This window comes from Elephas maximus, chromosome 8, assembly GCF_024166365.1.
Source record: "Elephas maximus indicus isolate mEleMax1 chromosome 8, mEleMax1 primary haplotype, whole genome shotgun sequence".
NCBI classification, from domain to species: domain Eukaryota; kingdom Metazoa; phylum Chordata; class Mammalia; order Proboscidea; family Elephantidae; genus Elephas; species Elephas maximus.
In genome coordinates, this window is record NC_064826.1 from 41,978,058 (window position 1) to 42,001,371 (window position 23,314).

The 23,314-nt window shown below is 39.5% G+C and overlaps 1 protein-coding gene across 1 annotated transcript in view; it reads right to left on the minus strand.

The window, feature by feature from the left end:
• SLC26A4 (solute carrier family 26 member 4) overlaps window positions 1–23,314 on the minus strand; it is a 59,894-nt gene that overhangs the window by 14,705 nt on the left and 21,875 nt on the right. The window contains exons 6-14 of the mRNA XM_049893060.1: window positions 18,941–19,093; window positions 18,726–18,808; window positions 13,602–13,749; window positions 12,410–12,523; window positions 7,709–7,786; window positions 7,463–7,558; window positions 6,353–6,459; window positions 3,581–3,650; window positions 1,306–1,398 (exon numbers count right to left, since the gene is read on the minus strand). Of these exons, the coding sequence (XP_049749017.1) occupies window positions 1,306–1,398; window positions 3,581–3,650; window positions 6,353–6,459; window positions 7,463–7,558; window positions 7,709–7,786; window positions 12,410–12,523; window positions 13,602–13,749; window positions 18,726–18,808; window positions 18,941–19,093 (942 nt within the window). The remainder of the gene's footprint in view (window positions 1–1,305; window positions 1,399–3,580; window positions 3,651–6,352; window positions 6,460–7,462; window positions 7,559–7,708; window positions 7,787–12,409; window positions 12,524–13,601; window positions 13,750–18,725; window positions 18,809–18,940; window positions 19,094–23,314) is intronic.

A 23,314-nucleotide genomic window follows, 5' to 3' on the forward strand; every position in this document is an offset into this window, starting at 1 on the left:
CACCTGAAACAAAGGAGAATGAAGAACACTAAAGACACAGGGAAAATATTAGCTCAAGAGACAGAAAGGGCCACATCAACCAGAGACTCCATCAGCCTGAGACGAGAAGAACTAGAAGGTGCCCAGCTACTACCAATGACCACCATGATGAGGAACACAACAGAGAGTCCCTGACAGAGCAGGAGAAAAGTGGGGTGCAGAACTCAAATTCACGTTAAAAAGACCAGACTTTTAATGGTCTGACTGAGACTAGAGGAACCCCAGAAGACATGGCCCCCGGTCTCTCTGTTAACCCAGAACTAAAACCGTTCCAGAAGCCAACTCTTCTGACAAAGATTAGACTGGACTACAAAACATAAAATAATACTCGTGAAGAATGTGCTTCTTAGTTCAAGTAGATACATGAGACTAAATGGCAGCTCCTGTCCAGAGGTGGAATGAGAATGCAGAAAGGGATAGGAGCTGGCTGAATTGACAGAGGAAACCCAGGATGCAAAGGGGGGAATGTGCTGTCACATTGTATGGATTGCAACTAAGGTCACATAACAATATGTGTATAAATTTTTGTGTGAGAAACTAACTTGAGCTATAAACTTTCACCAAAAGCACAATAAAAAATATAAATAAATAAAATTGCCCAAATGAGCAGATGTTTAGTCACTTAAAGACTGCCTGCTTTACATACTACATGAAACTGCACCCAACATCTGCTAGCCATAAATAAGATAAAACTTTGTAGTTATAAGGACCCCCAAGCTGCTGCTGTCCTTGGAGCTATCAGACCCAGAGACTCCCCATTTTGCTGGAGAAGGACATCACATAGGCACATGTACGCTCCCTCTCCCTTCTCTTCTTCTCCAGGGATTTCCTTGCCCTCTTTCCCTTCTGGTGGCTTCCTCGCTGTTTGCCTCTGGAAGACTTTCTGCTGTAGGGGACTGCCCCCTGCATGTAGCTGTCAATGTGTCAGCCCTGATAAATAGCTTTTTGTGCAGTGCTGCTATTTCATGGTCATATCTTTTTCCTTGATCAGCCCCAAACTCCCACACACTCACTACAACTATTTATTTGGGAGACATTCTGCCTGGAGGCATCTTTAGAATTGCTATCTGGCATAGTTATTGCTGCAGAGATTTTTTTTCTATCCCCATATAGATTTTAAGTTGAGGGCAAGGATGTTATGTTATAATTCTTAATGCCCAGCACAAACAGAACAAGGCATAAAGTCTTACTCCTAGTTGGAAACCCATGAATGAGTGAAGTCTCAACGGAGGTTAGAATCCAAATTTCTAAGGATAAAATACTTACTGTGGATTTGATAGACTTTTTTAAGCCATCGATGTTGCCATAAAAAATCGGACTAGAAAATCTAAGAATCTTCACTCCTTCAGGTTCTGCAATCTAACATACACATTAAAAAAAAAAAGATCTGATGAGAAGATTGTTGAAATGACAAATGTTTTGTTACCTATATATTTATCACAATAAAAAAAGTCTGAAGTTACACAATTTAAGATTTCAAATATTCAGTTACATTTCTGGCAACTCACAATCACTCAGAGGATTATGCAGCTGCACTCAGCTTTCCTTGAATAGGGGCTTCACCTCAGTTGCCAAAGTTCCTGGACCCCAACAAGTCACAGTCTGGTAGAGGGTCAAAGTTAGAACGGGCCTTAGGAGGCCATTTGTTCAGCCCTCTCATTTCCAGATACAGAAACTGAAGCTCAGAATGGTGACATGATTTGCCTCAAGTTCATGCCACTAGCACTCTTCATTTTGCTAAAATTCTCCTAAAATGTTAACTAGCAAAGAGTAGCAAAAGCTAAGAAGATTTGTGAAAACTGAGGCGTATGATGTCATCTGTTTGTTTGTATTCTGACACACAGTAGCCAAACCAAAAGTAGAAACCGTGAAATTATAGAAGCATAGACTTTTCTAGTCTGTGATTTCTAGAAAGCATAGCATTTTTAGACCAGCCCCTTCAAATGAGAAAATTGAGCCTCCGAGAGGCTGTGTGGGTAAGCTCCCACCAAGACTGAGTCTAGAACCTAAAACTCTCCAACTCAGCCTAGCTCCAGGGCCAAAAGATTCTCCAGGAGCATTTTTAGCTTTTGAAGGCAGTTGGCTCAATATAAATGAGATAGATTGTGGAAATAAATAAAATAGCGCCTATTGAAATGACAGGTTTAGTGTTCGACATCTTCTAAAGTTATGGTAGAATTAGTCTACTATTTCCTAGGGCCCAAATATTACAAAAAACAAAAAAAAAAAATTTTTTTTTGCTTTTAAAAACCATTTTTTGTTATAATGGTATTTTCGTTCATTGCTTTTTCATTTTTGTTTTTAATATATTCCTGTAGTGGTCATGAAGCAAATTTTATTTGCAGAGAGCACGGCCCACTATTGGGACATTTAGCTTCCTTGTTTTCATTTCCTATACTATATAAAAACAAAAATCCTGACAACTGGACCAATAAGCGACATGATAAATAGAGAAAAGACTGAAGTTGTCAAGGATTTCATTTTACTTGGATCCACCATCAACACCCAGGAAGCAGCAGTCAAGAAATCAAACAGCACATTGCATCAGGCAAATGCTGCAAAAGGCCTCTTTAAAGTGTTAAAAAGCAAAAATGTCACCTTGAAGACTAAGGAGCACCTGACTCAAGCCATGGTGTTTTCAATCATCTCATACGCATGTGAAAGCTGGACAATGAATAAGGAAGACTGAAGAAGGGTTGATGTCTTTGAATTATGGTGTTAGAGAACAATACTGAATACACCATGGACTGCCAAAAGAACAAACAAATTTGTCTTGGAAGAAGTACAGCCAGAATACACCTTAGAAGCAGAGATGGTGAGACTTCATCATATTATCAGAAGGGATCAGTCCCTGGAAAGGACATCATGCTTGGTAAAGTGGAAGGTCAGTGAAAAAGAGAAAGACCCTCAATGAGATGGACTGACACAGTGGCTGCAACAATGGGCTCAGGCGTAACAATGATTGTGAGAATGGTACAGGGCCAGGCAGTGTTCTATTCTGTTGTACACAGGGTCGTTATGAGTTGGAACTGACTTGACAGTACCTGACAACAACAACAAATACTATATATTACATTTTCATATTCCAAGGATAAAACAAAATGTCAAATAAGGTTCTTAGTGACAGAAAACAAAGTTTCTTATTAGAATTGAATGAAGAAAATCTTACAGGGATTTCAGACAATTTCATAGAGGATAAGATTCACATAGCAGAGAAACAGAATTCTGATTCAACTTCTGGAAATAATCTAATTGCCTATTTTTTAAAATCCCCTCTTACAATGGTTTTACATTAAAATGGCCTGCTCCAAAGATTAGTGACATTCAATTAGCATGGATAAAATTTATATAAATCCTGGATACCAGAGGGCATGTTGGATCAAAAGTCCATGATAGTCTCAATGGTCTCATGGACTTTTATGATATGACAGGGTCTCCCTTTTGGCCACCTGTACCTAATAGGCTAAAAGAGAACACGCAGCTCCTGAAATTCCAGGCTAGTCAAACCCAAGTCCAGCAAATGTCTCACAAAAGCACTCACGTTTTTGTAAACCTTGGTACTTTTGTAGATGTCTGTGTTAGGGAAGCTTCCAAGGCTGCTCCATGAGGGACTAAAGGAAGAAAAATGAAGTCAGGATTTTCTGAAACAGGCATATTTTGGAATAAAAAGTTAAAAGAAATAAGATATTAAAGAGCCCATCATTCTGGTGTTTTTGGACTCCCTCTTCATTGCAGATGACATTTTCCTGTAGCTAACTTTGAAATGAACAGCTGGTGTTTGTGTGGAAGCGGGGGAGAAGGACGAACCGTGACTCTTTTCTGATAGCTGAGAGAAATAATAAGCATCGCACGTTCACATGCATAACAGTTTATAGGATAAACAAGATGCTTTCACATATGTTTAATCTTATTTAAGGCCCATCATAACCTTGAAAATGTCCCCAGGCGCTACAGTCTGTGATCGGCTGCTAACCTAAAGGTTGGCAGTTGGAACACACCCAGGGGCTCTGAGGAAGAAAAGCCTGGCAAATTGCTTCTGTAACAATTACAGCCAAGAAAACCCTATGTAGCAGTTCTGCTCTGTAACACATGGGGTCGCCACAAGTCGGAATTGGCTCCATGGCAACAGGCTTGGTTTTTTATAATCCTGAAAGGTCACTAGTATTATCTTCATTTTATAGGCAAGTGAACTAAGGTTCACCCTCGCCCTGGGGGTGAGTGGCAGTGCAGTCTTTAACCTGTGGGACTTCAGTGCCTGGCACTCACTTGTGGATGATGATAACTTCCTGACAAGTATGGAGAGTCTGTTGGCCATCAAATTAGTCTTTCTGTCAACCAGACTGTTGATTTCCTGTTCCTGATGCAATCAGGTAAATTCCATGATTCTTCAAGTGTGACTAGGGGCAAATGCTAAATACAATTTGTGAAGAAAGGGTATCTGTTTGGGGTACTTTTGAAAATGCGCTCTCTGGATCTTCATTATAATTACAGGAAATTAAATACCGTAGAGGATACTGCTTTTTGTTGGATCAAAGCCTAGTTACCAAATCAACAGCTAAATTATGCCACCGATTTCTCTTCAGTCCGCATTGCTATGCCAATTTTTAACTTAAAGCTCATAAGCTAAACAAAAAAAAAACAGTCTCTATATAATACTCTTCTCTCCTCAACCACACACCCACAAGAATAAGCAGTGTGAGATGTAGCATCCTCTGAGTAGTTTCTAAGTCATCCCCTAGCAGCAAATTGGGCACTTTGGGAGTTTGTGAACTCTTTTAGGCCTCTGGGTAACCACTTAGGGTGTTGAGGCAGTAAACACAAGCCTTTTGGGTAAACACTAACATGCCAGGGTAAGGAAAGAGGGCAAGAGGGAGAAATGGTTTGTGGGGCAGGAGAGGGAGGCTTGTGCTAAGCTGAAGACTTCTGAGTTGATGTCTTTCCAGGTTTCTTGGTCCTTCATGGCCCCAGGGCAGGCAGAGAAGGGGCCAGAAGTCTGGGAAGACATGGAAGTGTGAGGAGAGACTGTGTTCCCACGTTAGCCCCAGAGGGCACATACCTAAACCCTTTCAAGACTCAAAACAAAATCAACAACAAAAACCCAGCTACAGGCCCCCAACTTTTCCTCACAGGTTGTTTCCCGTTCTTTGAATCATGTCTTTGCTGCTTCCCTCTGCATATGATCTAATTATCCTACTTCACATAATTGTGTAGCTTGTCTTACAGTTTATTTGGTATATGCCTTATGTGGCAGATTTGAACAAATTTTGCCTAGAGTCAACTGTTGTAAAGTTCTCCTGTTCTGGGTTACAGAACTGGTGACCTCTTAGCCTCAAAAGAAGAAAAGGAGCTAAATATATTGAGCAACTGTCATTTCCCAAGCCTTGGGCCATGGCCCCATATACTTCATCTCATTTGAAGAAGAAACTACAAAATAATCAGAGTCTTTTAGTCTCACAATGACTTCAAAGGACAGCATGGCAGTAGAGCATGTGACTGGTGCATGGATTTTGGGGTGAGATAGACCTGGGTTCAAATCCTAGCTCTGCCAGTTACTAGCTATGTGAGCTTAGGCAAGGTTCTTAACCTTTCTGAGCTCTAGTTTTCTTACCTGTGGAATGAGATAATAAAACCTATTCACAGCATTTTTTCTGAAGATTAAATATATCACATGTAAAATGTTGTATGCTTAATTCATAGAAGCACTCAATAGATAATAACTATTATAAAATCCTGGTGGTATAGTGGTTAAGTGCTGTGGCTGCTAACCAAAGGGTCAGCAGTTCAAATCCACCAGGCACTCCTTAGAAACTCCGTGGGACTGTTCTACCCTGTCCTATAGGGTCGCTATGAGTCGGACTCGATTCGATGGCAATGGGTTTTTTTTGTTTATTATGAAATACCCATCATCCATCTGTCAGTATGTCATATTGTGGTGGCTTGCATGTTGCTATGATGCTGGAAGCTATGTCACTGTTATTTCAAATACCAGCAGGGTCACCCATGGTGGACAGGTTGTAGCAGAGCTTCTAGACTAAGACGGACTAGAAAACAAGGGCCTGACGATATATTTCTGAAAATTAGTCAGTGAAAACCTTATGAATCACAACAGAATATTGTCTCATGATCAATGGTCATGAAGATGATACAGGATTGGGCAGCATTTCTTTCTGTTGTACTTAATATCAACATGAGTTGGAGTTGCTAACAACAACTTTATGAAATATGGTCTCACTACACTTATCGAAATGATATAAGAAAGGTCAGGGTATATTTTCCTGTCGACGGGAAAATGTGAGTCTCTTATATTACTCACAACTGAACTCTCAGGACCACAGTCAGTAATGCAAACATAAGGCCAGCTAGTAAGCCGAGGTCCAGCCCCAGAATGATGGATGCTAGGCAGGTGAACACCCAGATAACCTACGAAAAGATAGAAATGAAACAATTACGTTAATTCATCAGGTATCATCAACAGGTGAGAGACTACCTGTAAAAATAGTAAGATCAATGATCTAAGAACAAATTATGGCCTTTTAAAAATACATTTTGACTTTATTTGTTTCACATTTACATAAAATGGAAATTAGCCTTCCGAATAAAGACCAACTGTGTCATTTCTTTTTTTTTTTTTTAATTTTTGAATAGGTAGTGTATTCACATGGTTCAAAAGGAAATAATACTTAAGACAACGTACACTGGAAAAACCTCTCTCCTCTCCACCAAGTCCCCATCCTCCTGCCTATTTGTGTCCTCTGTTATTTGTATGTACGTATGTATGCTTTTCCTAAGCATTTCTTTTTGCAAATGTAAGTAAATATGACTATACAGCGTATCTTATATTCCCACCTCTTATCATATTATACACACTATTCCACTCTGCATAGGTCTCTTTTTCATATTATGGTTTGTCTTAGAGATCTTTTTGTATTGGCATACAGAAAGTTTTCTCACCCTTTTTATCGGTCCTGGTTTAAATCAGAGTGAAACTCTAAAGGATTTACCTTCTGATTTCAGTAAATTCTCAGAATAGCTATGAAGGTTACTTTGGTCAGAATTATCATCGGCATGAGTTTATGTCTTTAATTTTTGTTCTTGCATTGTTTTGTGTTTTGTTTTTGCTTGTTCTTCTAAATTTCAGTATTTAAAAATATTATTTGTGTTTTGGCTTTAGAAGGCCAGGAGTGCATGAATAAGCCTCAGATGGGAGTCTTGCTAGACATGGATCTTCGCAGAGATACAGGAATCTCACAAAAGACAGTTCCTGTGGAAGACTTCTGCTTTGGTTTATCCACACAATTCTTATTTTGTTTTGGGGTTCTCAAAGCGCTAACAATATTTAGGAGAAAAGGAGACATAGTGATATGGCAGCAGGCATAAACACCAAAGTATTTTTTCAGAGAAAAACGAACAGTAGGTGACTTACAGCATCAACCTTATTCTGCCGCCATAGACGAGGGACATCACACACTTGCATAAACATCCCTTTCAGGTTGGCGATCACAACACCTGCCAACACCGACTGCCAAGAGAGACAGGGAAGGTTGTGTTATTCAGGCGAATGGCTTTCCATGTGACGATGTGATGATTTGTAAATCTCCTGTTATTTCTCTGGTTTCAGAAGCAGTGAAGGGAAATTATTCAATCAGTGTTCGCAGAAGCAGGGTTATACCTTCTGCAGGGGTTCCAGCAGCTTCCCCAGGGCAACAATGGCGACCATCACAATCACAGCCGAGAGGATGCCAGCAATCTGAAAGACACACACCTCACATGAACAGGGCTCATCCTCCTTCTTCAGCTCGCTAAAGGTGTGTGAGAGGCCCATTCACAGGCATACTTGATGACTCCCTGCCTCCCCCTCCTGCTCAATACTGCTGAGAGAAATGAGAATTATTTGCTAAAACTATACAGAAGTGAACAAAAATGGAAAATGAATACAGTAGTTATGGCAGAAAGGAGCCCAGGTGGTGCAGAGGTTAAGCGCTTGGCTGCTAACGAAAAGGTCAGTGCTTTGAACCCATCAGCAGCTCTGCAGGAAAAGGCTGTGGCAGTCTGCTTCCTTTTAAAGATTACGACCTTGGAAACTCTATGGGGCAGTTCTGCTTTGTCCTGTTGGGTCACTATGAGTTGGAATCAACTCGACAGCAATGGGTTTGGTTCGGTTTATGGCAGAGAAGCTAAAGAAAACGTGGAAACTGAGCCTGCTAAAGTAAAGCCAGTTTGACCTGACTTTCATTTGGATATATTACCAGTAACCAGTTGTTGTGAAGTCAGAGCTGATTCATGGTGACCTCCTGTGGGTCAGAGCAGAACTGTGCTCCATAGGGTTTTAAATGGATGATTTTTTCTAAAGTAGGTTGCCAGGTCTTTCTTCCAAGGCTCCTCTGGGTGGACTTGAATCTCCAACCTTTCAGTTAGCAGTTGAGCACTCTACCATTTATACACCCAGGGTCTCAGGATATATTATAGACCTATAGTCTTCGTGTCAATTCAGGGGACCAAACTTCTAGTTGTTTGCCATACCAAGAAGCAATGACCACCTCCCTTCTCCCAATAACAGATCATTGTGATATTCTTGGAAAATAAATTCTCACGGCTCTAATGATGTCATATCCGATTCTTCTGAATTATTGAAGCAGCAGCCATACTAGCAATCCTGGTAACACTTTGTACTTACAGCACATGGTTCCCACGGAAGTCTCAGAGAAAATAAATTTACCAATCATATTACAAATTCGAAATGTCACATTAGCATGTCGAGAGGTGGGGCTGTGTCTCCTGCTTCCTGTGCCATTTCCACGGATGTAGGCTTTGAGCAGGCTCCCAGCTCTGCCCCACGGCAGTTTCTTAATGGCGACTGTAGAGTGACTAGGCAATACCAGGGGTGAAAAAGAAGCTTCAAAAACTTTACCTTCACTGCCCAAAAGCTCTCCTAAGATAGTCAGGAGAGAGGCTGAGGGGGTGGGGCTACTCTCTGGTTTGATTAGATGACCAGTGAATTCTCTGTCGAGACAGCTGGGGCATGGCCGAAGTGAAGAATAGAAGCTCTGAAACAAAGAAGAGGAGACAGGGAACTGGAAGCAAAGCAATCAGGGAGGAAGCAACAGAGAAGATGGCGTTGAGCCCAGCTACTGCCGCATGCAAGATTTTTGAGTTAAAGGAGACAGAGAAAAGGAAACAGAAATAGAGAATTAGAAAACGTAAGGGAATTTCATAGTCACACCCATTCGCTCCACCTGGAAAACTGATCCTTTATGTTCAGATTACAGTTGGGCCAGCCTGAGGCAATATTATGTATATGACTAGATTGCTTTGTTTGCTAGCTCCCCTTTCCTAGGCTGTGTTACCACCTACTACCACACCTTCAGGCTCCCCTCACCTTGGTGAGCTTTCCCCTCTGCTACGAGGATGCTAATATCCTCCCTTCATTTCTTCCTCCCGTCCTCCCTTCTCTTCTTCCTTCCATGCAGTTAAACCACCAGCTGCCATCCAGTTGACTCTGACTCATGGGGGCCGCAATTCATGGTAACCCTATGTGTGTCAGAATAAAACTGTGCTCCATAGAGTTTTCAATGCCTAATTTTTCAGAAAAAGCACCAGGCCTTTCTTCTGAGGTACCCATGGGTGGACTTGAACCTACAAACTTCTAGTTAGCAGCTGAGCACATTAACCACTTGTACCACCCAGGGACTCCTCCATGCAATTTCTTAACCAATATTTATTGTGTCCCATATGCCACTTGCATCTCACTGCGAACTGGAGAGCCATATGGAGATTTGGGACCACAGCCAACTGCCCAGCTCACATTAAGAGAGTGGTCACCTACTCACCAAGTATACGTAACAATAAGCCCCCGATTATGGGGACCAAAGGCTAATTTTGGTCACTGTATTAAGATCTGTCAGGAATCAGTTACCTGTACTTTATAAGGCTGGTTTGAGGAAAACAATATAGATTTTATATCTATGAGCAGATTCAATTGCTAGGAAATTAATTATTCTGTTAAATGAGAGCATAATCAGCTAGAGAGTAGTTTGCTAATCAGTATTATTTTTTCATGAGTCAGTAGGAATCAGATGGGGGAGGGAGAGGAAGAACAGCTCTTCTACAATCTGTATTTGTGTCGAAACAGTTGATGTCCACCAATATTCCTTCTTCCATTCAACAAATAGACACTGGATGCTTCTTATGTGCCAGGCACAAAATATGTATCATGGGTACTAAGACTCTGTTCCTACCCTGGAGTTGCTCATGACTGGAAAAATGAACATTTACAAGCATGTGCCAGGACTTTACAAACATTTCCTCATTTAATCCTCACAACACCTCTATGAGGCGGATTCGATTATCTTCCCATTTTATAGATGCGGAAACTAAGGTTCTAACATAACAGAAAATATGAAAGGCTACACAATAAGGCGAGGCCTGCCAATTTATTTGTCTTCAGTCCCTGGATTTCAGTGCAGACACTTAGACTTTTAACCTCAGAACTTAGTATACATTTCAGTAATTAAATATCAAGTCATTTCTGAGCATGGTTCATTCTTCAATGCTGAAATCCTGGCATCCTTCATTCCTCAGTATAATACACTAGTGTGTGACAGGGGATATCAGCTTACCAGAAGACCATTATCCCCCAAGCCCCTTGCCAAGGAGGTCACTTTACATGAGCATTCTTATTCCGGAGGCCAGCCCGTGCCTGGAGGTAATAGCAGGACAGTGAGTGGACACCAGCATTTCAGGATTTGCCTCCACCCATTTCAAGACCATGAGCTCTGGACAACTTGTCAATGCCCCGTCTAAAAAGAAAGCAGCAGAAACCCCCACTGCTAATGGCTGCAGCCTGAACAGGGGCACTGCTTAAGCAATAAACTCTGACCTCATCCCCTTGATCAGAGATCTCTAGTTATGCCCCTTGGAAAAGGCTGTATTATTTTACCTGTTGCTTCAGATCTAGAAATGTTTACAAAAAAAAAAAACAAACAAAATTGAAGAAGAAAAAATGTAAACTCAGTTATAAAGAGAAAATTTCTGAAAACTAGAATTAAAATTTTTGTTTAAAAAGAACCAAGAAATTGGAAGAGGCCAATTCTTCCAACTCTGTCATAAAGATCTATCACAAATGGAAAAAGACCATCAAGTGCACCTTGAGGATAATTAAGGCTCCCTGGGCTAAGCCACCATTGGAATCATTTGTTTTCTCAATGATATCCTTTTGTAGCTATTTTTAAGTGTCTCTGCCTCAATAGGAGCTGTGGTGGCACAGTGGTTAAGAGCTTGGCTGCTAACCAAAAGGTCAGCAGTTTAAATCCACCAGCTGCTCCTTGGGAACCCTATGGGAAAGTTCTACTCTTTCCTATAGGGTCGCTATGAGTCAGAATCAACTCAACGGCAATGGGTTCTCCCTCAATAAAACCCTATTTGAAGACTCTGTGTGTGTGTGTGTGTGTGTGTGTGTGTGTGCGTGCATGTGTACGCATATTACCACTCTTTAGTTTTGGTTTGTTCTTCTTTACGCTCTCAATGCACCTCTTATTCTTAAATAATAGCTCTTTCTGTGTTTAAAGGAATAAGCTCTCCAGGCATAACATAAACATAATTCCAGAGTCTGCCTCTGACTTTACCCATTGATTTGGTATATCTAACTCCCTCTCTGCCTAGAAAGGGTGTTCTTTAAGAACAGCTCCTGAGCTTTACGTGCTATTGAGGGAGGGGTTATCCTGAGATTAACAGGGCTGCTGGATTTTTGGTCACCTTGTGAAGTTAACACCTTAAAACGAGATTTTTTAAAAGACAAGGTTAATCCCGCATTCAAAGTTTAGGAACAAAAACCTTACTTAGAATAAATGTCAAAATGTTACAACAAATATATTCTTGGCTACCAAACTGCTGTTCAGTGGGAGCAAAGGCCTTTGGAGGAAATTACTGATCCTTGTAAAGGAAACGTCAACGTATGCTTGTCATTTTCCTGATAAATATAATAACTCACTAAGCCATGAAGTATTCTTACTAGGCCCTCTTTATCCTCAGATAACAAATTGGTAACAACCAACATTCTCTATTACTAATTACGTGTCAATCATTATTGTGCCTAGAAACTCAGGTAAATTTAGCTGTCAGGTGAGCCCTAACACAAAGAGATTTAAGAATTGCTTCATCAGAAAACCATAAACGTTGTTTTTTAAGTTTTCAGTGAAGAAGCAGACCATGGAGCTGGATAGACCTAGGTTGAATCAGATCAGGAAGCACAATGCCCTTTCTTCTCATACGCTAACTGTGCTGCTCAATTCCTATGCCAGCTTTTCTCAGACACCCTTCCTGACTTGCTCTTTGTGATCGTAAATGAAAATCGTCATATTAGGTCGTTCCATACCTGTGTCTTTCCCCCAGTGCTCTCTTGGACGGCGGTGCGTGACAGGGCAGTGGTGGCCACAAAACAAGAGAAGAATCCTGAGAAGATGTTGCTGATCCCAAAGGCGACGAATTCCTAAAAGAGAGACTGGATAATGGTGATGCTACCAAAAACACCAAACCAAACTTGTTGCCATCTAGTCAATCATGACTCATAGCCACCCTACAGGACAGAGTAGAACTGCCCCGTACGGTTTCCAGGAAATGGTTGGTGGATTCAAACAAGCTCTTAACCACTGTACCACCAGGGCTGCAGTGATGCTACAGTACAAATATAATAACCTTTGTAAGACCCTCATGGAGTGTTTAAGAAAGTAAACTCCCAAACCCACCTTCCTGGTGGCCCCAATTTAATCTTTACTGTTAAATGTACCTGGGGGTCTTGTAGACATCAGGAGGTTGGAGCCTATAGAATTCAAGAGAGGCCTCATTTCTCTCAACAGTTTTTAAGGCTGACAAGTGATAGTAACAGATCCTTTGCTAAAATGCTTATTTCACTGCGTGTTGAGTGGCTTATCTGCAACCCTCACATAAAGCATTTTTCTGCTCTAACGTAAGGCATTTTCTATGGTTAAATATTTGCTAATAAGTATATTACGACCAGGAGAGCTATTATTCTGCTTGACTACTAATCATTTAACTGCTGTAACTGTTGTGTTTCCAGGAACATATCATCCTTGGAGATTTGTGAGCAATATAAAATCAGCAACGCATCATATGCCTACAAAAACTCTTCTGTATATATTAATTGCACACTGAATTGCCTCAATTTAAAGTGGTCATAACTATTACTAACAGTGTGAATTGCACCATTTTGTCATATTATAGCTGCCACTTAGCAAAAAACTGACCTAGAGGAGATGCTGGGTTGCATGAAGAATTCTAACTCTGACCTAATACGTTAATTTTGAATGCCCTGACAATCACTTCAACTTATCTCTTAAAAAAGTGAAAGTAAAGTGATGCAGCTTCCATATTCCAAAATAACTTCAAATTAGCAAGCACAAAGGGAAACCAGCCCAATAAGGACTGGAGGAAGAACTCAATGCCTTCTTCAACAGACACCAAACTCTTTTCATTTAGTTTTTTTCCCCTTCTTCTTCTCATTTGTAGCCCTATAAAGAAAACTAGCTCAGAAGAAAAACCGACCATACCTGGTTCCCATCAATGGCGTAATCATACTTGATGGCATACACTTTTCCTACAGACACTGCAATAGCGTAAGCAACCACAGCAATGGAAAATGACGCAGTCATCATCTCAGAAAACAAGCTCACAGGTGGAATCACAGGAGGCAAAAACCTAGTGAGTTTTTAAATGAAGAGTGCTAAGACAATGCAACCACAGTTCTTTTCCCACTTCACCAAATGCCACATCAGCTCAGCCACATGGTAGACGTCAAAGCATTTGATTCAAGAAAACAAAAAAGCACATTAGATACATAAGTGGTAGCATCATTTTTACACTTTTTAATTAAAAATTGATAGTATCTCACTGGCTGATTTCTTTGTATGCTATTTGAGAGCCTACATATGCTGTCTAGTCTATACTTCTGCCACGAAGAAACCTGGTTTTCTTGATTCTTTAATATCGTACAACACCATGCCCTGCCTTTTCACACATTACCATTTCTCCTTAAAAAAAACCAGCATCCTCCAGTCGATTCCGACTCATAGCGACCCTATAGGACAGAGTAGAACTGCCTCATAGAGTTTCCAAGAAGCGTCTGGCAGATTCGAACTGCCGACCCTTTCTCCTTACACAAATATAATTTCATCTTAAAAGTCTTTGAATTTAAAAGCTATTCTAGCCATAAAGTGAGACTTCTTCTGTATGAAGTATTCTCAGGTGTGTTAAAGAGACAAAGATAAGATGCTAAAAGAGCTAAGTGAAACATCTAAATCTTAAGAGCCATGATATTTAAAATCTTCCTGAGGTCCCTCCCCCCCCACAAATTAATTTGTTTAATCTTCAGAATACTTCATAGTTACAGTTACTAAAATACCCCAAAATTGTAGGGTAAAATGACTACTGTTTGTTAGATACTTATATCTGAATGACAAAACCAGAGCTACTGTATAAGCCATATTAAGAAATTAGAAATAAACCTAGAAGTTTATAATCATGAGGTTGCCCCAAGCAAGAAAATCCGGGAAATGACCTTTCATTTAATTATATTTTGATGACTAACCACATGGTATAATTCTAGAGGTTACTTGCCAAAAATATCTCCACCACCTACCTCACTTATGCCTGAAGTTCCATTAATAGGGAACGATACATATTTTTTCTCTACAATTAGAGAAAAGTGGTAAAATTCTATTAGAAATAAGATTCTTATAGAAAATCATAGGAATTTAGAACCAGCAAGCATCCAGGATATTGTTGGATCAACCTGTCTCATTTTGTTGAAAAAAGAACTGAGACCCAGAAGAATGAAGTGACTTGCTCAAGGCCATTTAGTAAGTGCAGGTATAAATGTTAGATGATTGCTTAGGTTACAAGATCTACATGGTTCTCTTCCCTTGTATCTTTCCTCCCCCCATGGGCGAGATTAACTGACCCCCCACTTTCAGACTTCTTTTCTCACCACTTCCCATCTTAGCCCACATGTAGGCTCTGGAATGGATCCTATCTGTAGGCAGACAGGATGTTAGGAGCTGTGATTCAGCACTTGAGGACTTGGCATCACATCACCTGCTAGTCTGAATGTGACCTTGGACCTTCCTTTTTAAAACCAGGCTCCTGACTTTTTCCTGAGACCCAGTCAACCCTAGTTCAGGTAACTTGGGCTCGTCATGATAACTTTCCAGTCCTAGAGGGAGTTTACTTTCGATAGCAGCCTAGTGCCCACTGCCTTCCTGCCTGTCTAGCTCTCCAAATACTGCCAGATCCTTGTTTCCCAGAGCTACACAGGATAAAATGCAAACACTTGAAATCAAAGGGCCTAAATCCTGGCTTCATCATTCCACAATGCAACCTTATGACTTTGGGTAAATTATTTCACCCTACCAGGTCCCAGTTTCCTCACTATAAAATACAGACTCCATACTCCTCTCCTAGGGCTACTAGGAGGAGTAAGTGGGGTGCTCAGTAAATGCTGGGAGAGCCTAAATCTGCCATACTCCTGCCACCCATCTGTACTGTTTTGCTGAACCTTAATAGTGCCAATTATTTGTCCCAAGCCACTCAACCTAATGCCCTGGCTGGACATCTCATTCTGTGAGTAGATTTTTCCACTAGCTCCTGCCCTCCTTCAGTGGACATAACTCTTTCCAAATTCTATGCTCACTCAGTGGCCTTGTCTGGCTGCAGGGAACTCTTCCCTATCTGACCTGTTGATGAGATAACATTACCAATAGCACCTAGGACTACAAGAGTATGAGCACACAATTATCCAAAAAGAAGAGGACAGAGAGGTAAACCTCTGAATGATCAAAGGGCCAATAAAAGAGAGGCAGGCAGGATAAACATGATGCCAACTGCACATTTTTACTTCAGGTTGGCCAAACTGAAGCAAAACTACTCCAGCTAAAACAAAAAGTGGCCCCTGAGAAGCAGCTAGGAAAGGGCCTCTGTAATTTTGTTGTCCTTGTCCCTGCTATTCTTCCCTGTACCACACTTTCAAGACAAATGTAGAGAAAATCACTTTAGAAAACAGTGGTAACAACCATTGCCTGTTTTTGTAAATAAAGTTTTATTAGAACACAGCCATGTTCATTTGTTTATGCATTTGCTATGAATGATTTCAAATTACAATGGCAGAGTTGAGTAGGTGCAACAGAGGCATTGTGGCCTGCAAAGCTGAAAACATTTACGAAATAGAAAACTAGTGGTAATAAACATGATAACAACCTGACACTGGTGAGGAGGGGACTGGTCACTGGTGTGCTCCGCCCTGAGGCAGGAGAGGGTTATAAACACAGAGCAGAAAATCATCCATCTTGTTATGGGGAGAAACAATGACAGAAGATGTAAAGGAGAAGCCGAGGTTGTGATGATTGAGGAACTGGACACATTCAGAGCTACAGGATAAAGATCAGTTTCATAAGAAGAAAGGCATGTTGTGACTGGCCCTCTTAGAGTCTGCTGGTTAAGAAAAAGCCTTAGTAAGAAGATTAGGGCTCCCAGTTTGGGTGAATCCTAGTAGGATACTCAGGTGCCGACTGGACATGGAGAAATTGTATATTTTTTGCCAGAAAAGGTAGCAAGAAAGAAGGGCATGGAGTCATAGTTTATGGCTGGCTGCCCAACTGTGATTGGGGATCAAGCAACCCTAACATATGATACTGACCCTCAATAGAATAAAAGGAAGCTGCTGACCATAGTCTTGTTTTGGTTCCTTTAGGAAAAGGGAGATGAAAGGGTGGAATATCACAATTTTTCTTTGTTCCACCTCCTTCTATTGTATTCACCTCAACCACTCTACATTCCTTGCTCTTTTTCCAATCTCTTCAGGCCACCCTCTGTTTTTCAGGTTTGCTAATATCATTAGAATTGTTTCTGTGCTACCAAGTGAGAACAAGTAACAAAGGCCTCTCTTGTGACTTGCTTATAATGACACAGGCTTTCATATTTTATCCTGTCAACAGGTATTTTCTGAGAGCCTACTGTGGGCTAGATACTGTTCTAGGGAGACAAAGTTGAGCAAAACAAATGAAGGAATTTATAGTCCTTGGGGTCAGGAAGGTTACCTGACCCAGCATACCAGGTGGTCTGTCAGAGGATTAAACTTAATTAAGCCTGGGGACAAGAGGCTATATATGGAGTCCCAGGAGGAGAGTAGCCAGGAATAGCCAGGAAAACCTCTCTGTAGGGTCAGAAAGGGTAACTGAGGGTAGCAAAAATAAGTTCCCCTAATCAATGAATGGAACATGGATTTATGGGGTCAGGGCTTTTGCTGTGGACCACCTATGAGTGTTATATATCATGAAGCCTGACAACGAGATCTCTAAAAAATATTTTTACATAATTATAATGACTCATATAACCTAATTGTTAGAATGAAAATCCCATAACTCAAGTGGCCACACTGCATCTTTTATCATTAAATTCCTCCTGTATTAGATTTCAGTATTAAAATTTTGGTCCTTTTTTTTTTTTTAATACATAGTTTTTTCTTTCTAATACATAGTTTCCCAAACTCTCCTGATCTTAAGAATCACCTGGGGTACTCTTGAAAAATATTAATTCCCAGGTCTCTCTTCTGGAGAGTCTGATTGAATAGATTTGGGGTGGGAAGCCATTTTTTTTCACAGGAGTCTCATACATTATTCTTTTGAAAAGGTAAGTTTGAGAAACACTATAATAGATAATATATAAATAAAGTCCCACGTAGCCAGTTATAATTTTTAAAATATTTTTTGAACAGATATTAGAAGAAATCATAAGATTAATCAAATATGAAGGCAACAACTCCTTGTGGAATAAGCACTGGGACTTATCTTGCCTGAAGAGTTTCTAATAAGAGTATGGAGAAAAAAAAGATTGGTATAATGTCCCTTAGCAAGTATTAAGGGAGAGGAAACTGGTAATTATTGGTTATCTAACAGCGAGGCTAGTCATAAAGGCTACAAGTTAATGTTCCAAGCCTACTACACATTTTTAACCCGAAGTGATAAAATTATAGTGTAGGGCACTTTTTTTCACTTCTACACATTTTCTTGAGAGATCTCATTGGTGTTTCACATCAAGCTCTAGCTGAGGCTTGGGTAGCTGTCATTACCCTTGTTTCATAGGAAAACCTCCCAAGGCCACAGAGGTGGATGAAGGATCTTGATCTTTTATTCTTCTAATTCATCAAACTACCAAGCATGTAGAAACTCTTCTTGAAAATAATGCATTTTACTGATAGGCACAAAAGATATGATTATTATTATCTAAGACAGATCAAACTAAATGGTGGAAAATTTAGCTAGATGTTCCTGATTTCTTAAATAGATTGTTCACAGTGCACTTAATGTTACTAATCAAGATGCCATTGTATAATTGTAATTATACATATGAGTTTAAATCAAAAGTCTAGTATTAACTGTACATGTACTGCCAAGATTTAAGAAAATGAAAACAGAGAGTGCACAAGGTGGCTGCTTTTAAATAAATGCCTTGAACTTTATCTACACACATACTGTTTGTTTGATGGTTTACACAAATGGGTATTTCTTCAAGATCACACACAAATAGGACTACTGAAGGACACCAGTGAAATGAAGCTTGTAATTTTTAAGTAGAAACTACTGGCCTAATACATTAGTATTGCCTAAGATTGTCATACTCACCCCCTCGGGATGGATTTAACAATGCCAGCATTGTAATTTTTTTCCAGGTTGGCTCCATATGAAACAGCAGTAGCAATTACTGTCTGAAATAAAACAAAAGAAGAGGTTAAAAAAAAACAGAGAGAGAAAAAACAAAAAGCCTCTACTGATTTTAACAATTTCTTTCCTGTCAATTCATTTAATGTTGACTTTTCTGAGTTACATATTCTACTTACCACAATAACTTCTATAGGAATAGGGATGGGGATTTTGTGTTTAAATCGATCATTTAATTCCTTAACTACCATACAGATGATAATGGTGAGTAAGCCGGCAACGAAATCAGCAATATTGGTACTACCAACATTCTGAAAAATCTCAACCAGCGTCTGTTAAAAGAAAATAAATTTATGTATTTCCTGTTGCAAAAAAAAAAATTTTTTTAATTAGTTCTTACATGAATCTATCTGAAAAATCATGACATCATCATCAAATAGCACTTGAGTTTCATGTAAAATTATAAAAATCTGTTGACTAATACAAAGAACATTAAATGCAACAAGTTTCTCCAAAAATGTATACCAAGTTACTAACGATGGTTAGTTAACTTGGAGTGCTAAAACTATAGGCGATTTCTACTTTCTTATTTTTGCCTGTCTGTATTTTCTATGGGAAGCAGTAGTTAAGCGTTTGGCTGCTAACCAAAAGGCTGGCAGTTCGAATCCACTGGCCGCTCCTTGGAAATCCTGTGGGGCAGTTCTACTCTGTCCTATAGGGTTGCTATGAGTTGGAACTGACTTAATGGCAATGGGTTTGGTTTTTTTGGTTTGGTACCTTCTACAATAAAGATGAAGAACTTTTTTAAAAAATGTCACTATACATTGTTTTTTGCTTGCAGAAAAGCTCTAAAAGTTTATACTCTAAAGTGGAATTATAGGTTCTATTAAGTGGCGCAATTTTCTCCATGTTGATATGGTATTATTGAGACTAAAGGCTGACACACCAAAAAGTTTCAACCATTTTTTTTTTTTTGGTCACAATTACCCAGTATTTTAGGTAAAGCTCTTCCTTAAACCCAGATGATATAGGTAATAATAAAAATTCCTAAAACACTTCATATGCAGACAGAGGCCTAACTAGGGGGTGGGAGGCAGGTAGGGTGTATGCCCTGGGCACCCGCTTGAGGTGGGAGCCAACAGGCACAGTAGTTAAATCAAAAAACCAAACCTGTTGCTCTCAAGTTGATGCTGACTCATATTAATTTTTTGGAAATTAATTTGGTACTTAGTTAAATCTTGAACCAAGGTAGCTTAAATAAATCTTTCCAAGTGGGCAAACCAGGGCTCCAGGCCCCTGTAGTTCAACCCCCTGCTGAGAATTTTGCATTTCTAACAAGTTCCCAGGAAGTTATATATAAGAATCACCTGAGGATCTTTTTAAAAATGTAGATTCTGATTTCAGTATATCTAAGGTGGAAATAACGGAGTGCTGGTGGCATAATAATTTTTTTTTTTTAACTACTAAACTGCTAACCAAAAGGTCAGCAGTTCAAATCCACCAGCCACTCCTTGGAAACCCAATGGAGCAGTCAGTTCTATTCTGTCCTATATGGTCACTATGAGTCAGCAACAGGTCTTTTTGGTTTAGGGTGGAAATGCAAATTCTCAGCAGGACCAGCTCAAGAAAAACTAGTTTTCTTTTGTAAACAGAAGGTTTCTGGGAATCAAGAGTGTTCTTCAAGGAAATTAACAAGGGAAAATCCCAGGGAAGAACACTAGCATCTTTGTCATATTAATTTTGGTCCCTTAGGAAGCATAACTTAAGATTTTCCTCAGTTATTTGAGACAAGTAATCTCTGAGTCATGATTGCTTCTCTTTGAATGAGTCTCTTCATAGATACACATTTAAATGAGGATAAAGGTAATGGAGCATCTTATAGTTTATAACATATATCTTACTTATTTTTATAGGTATACTTAAAATAATTATCATGGCAATCTGATAACAATTATTATGTATAGTAAACATTAAGTAATCTAGAAGTCATTTTGGCAGCAACCTGAACACATTCAGAGCAAGGGAATGCGAAGGGGTGGGCAGTTATTGTGCAATCATAATACATTCCACGAAGTCCTTTAACTAGAGTCTGCATTTGACTTACAGAGAAAGTATTTTTGCTTTTATTTTAAATCCAATACAACAAGTTCACTTTATCTGCTTTCCAGAACAGTGAACACTGCTAGAGACAGATACACTGACAGCACAAGATGAAAGAGCTGATCAAAAAAAAAAAAAAAAACATTGCCGTTGAGTGGATTCCGACTCAGAATAAAACTGCCCCACACAGTTTCCAAGGAGCGCCTAGTGGATTCGAACTGCCAACCTCGACCTTTTGGTTAGCAGCGTAGCTCTTAACCACTACGCCACCAGGGTTTCCAAAACAGCTGACAGCACAGTGAAAAAGAGAAAACAGAAACCCACCAGAAGCAGACGCAATAACTCAAGAACTTAGGGCACTGAACACAGGAGCAAACAGTCCCACACACCTCAGTCGTGAAGGTATCATTGCTGTTTGGCCCTCTACGTAATCAATTTTCTGATGATGACCCTCAGTAACTAATGAGCCAGGTATAACATTTTGATTAATTGCTACACAATAAAGGCTTACTTTTCAATCCAAAATGGAAAATTCAAATTTGTAAAAAACTTTTGGAATAATTATATCATTCACAAAAACATTTTTACCTTACAAAAGTGTTCACTACAGGATTCCCATTTACATCTATGAAAGTCACTTAGACCTCTGAATAAAAAGTACCTCTGGCATATTAAAAATGTAATTTGAGGTGAAAAACAAAAAGTTTATATTATACAATTGCATCAAACAAGGCATATAATTATGTTAGTAATTATATATATTGAGCAATCATTCAGGATCTCTTATGCAAGTTTTACAATAGAAAGTATAATCTATGTGGAAATAAACTGACCCATATAAACCGAAATAGATTGAACTCAAAGATACAAACAAGAGATTCTAAGAAAGCACTGAAACATAATTCTAATTTAGTTTACTATTAAAATATTTACTAAAATATGTTCAAAATAATATGGATACACACATGATTCTGTACTTTAGCCTAGTATTCCGAATAGTTCAAACCATGATAATGGGCTTTAAATAACAGATAAATTGTTACTTCATATTCTACCATGTTTGGAGAATTTGAGGACCATTTCATTTAGATAATTTCTTCATTCTTGCCCAGCATTATCTGGGTGCATGGAACCATAATGAAAAAAAAAATCCAATATTGTGTATGAGGAATTTATCAGTTAACTTTAGAAAGGTGCGTGTCAGGGCAGTACTCTTTTACCATACCTGTTTAATCTGTATGATGAGCAAATAATCCGAGAAGCTGGACTATATGAAGAAGAACAGGGCATCAGGATTGGAGGAAGACTCATTAACAACCTGCGTTATGCATATGACACAACCTTGCTTGCTGAAAGTGAAGAGGACTTGAAGCACTTACTAATGAAGATCAAAGACCACAGCCTTCAGTATGGATTACACCTCAACATAAAGAAAACAAAAATCCTCACAATTGGACCAATGAGCAACATCATGATAAATGGAGAAAAGATAGAAGTTGTCAAGGATTTCCTTTTACTTGGATCCACAATCAACAGCCATGGAAGGAACAGTCAAGAAATCAAAAGACGCATTGCATTGGGCAAATCTGCTGCAAAGGACCTCTTCAAAGTGTTGAAGAGCAAAGATGTCACCCTGAAGACTAAGGTGCGCCCGACCCAAGCCATGGTATTTTCAATCGCATCATATGCATGTGAAAGCTGGACAATGAATAAGGAAGACCGAAGGAGAGTTGACGCCTTTGAATTGTGGTGTTGGCGAAGAATATTGAATATGCTATGGACTGCCAAAAGCATGAACAAATCTGTCTTGGAAGACGTGCGGCCAGAATGCTCCTTAGAGGCAAGGATGGTGAGACTGAGTCTTACATACTTTGGACATGTTGTCAGGAGGGATCAGTCCCTGGAGAAGGACATCATGCTTGGCAGAGTACAGGGTCAGTGGAAAAGAGGAAGACCCTCAACGAGGTGGATTGACACAGTGGCTGCAACAATGAGCTCAAGCATAACAACGATTGTAAGGATGGCGCAGGACTGGACAGTGTTTCATTCTGTTGTGCATTTGGTCTCTATGAGTCGGAACCGACAACAACAACAACAACAACTTTAGAAGCCAAATTACTTCTATTTCATTTTTTCCTATAAATATACTACACTTTTCATAATAACCTCTTTGCTATTTGGTATTTCTGCTATTGGATCCTGTGTGTATATATAGATCAATTCTTAAAGTTTTTGTTATGGATTGAATTGTGTCCCCTAGAAATGCATGTCCACTTGGCTAGGCCATGATTCCCAGTATTGTGTGATTTTCCACCATTTTGTCACTTGATGTGATTATTCTAGGTGTTATAAATCCTACCTCTATGATGTTAATACGGCAGGATTACAGGCAGTTATGTTAACAAGGCAGGACTCAATCTACAAGATTAGGTTGTATACTAAGTCAATTTCTT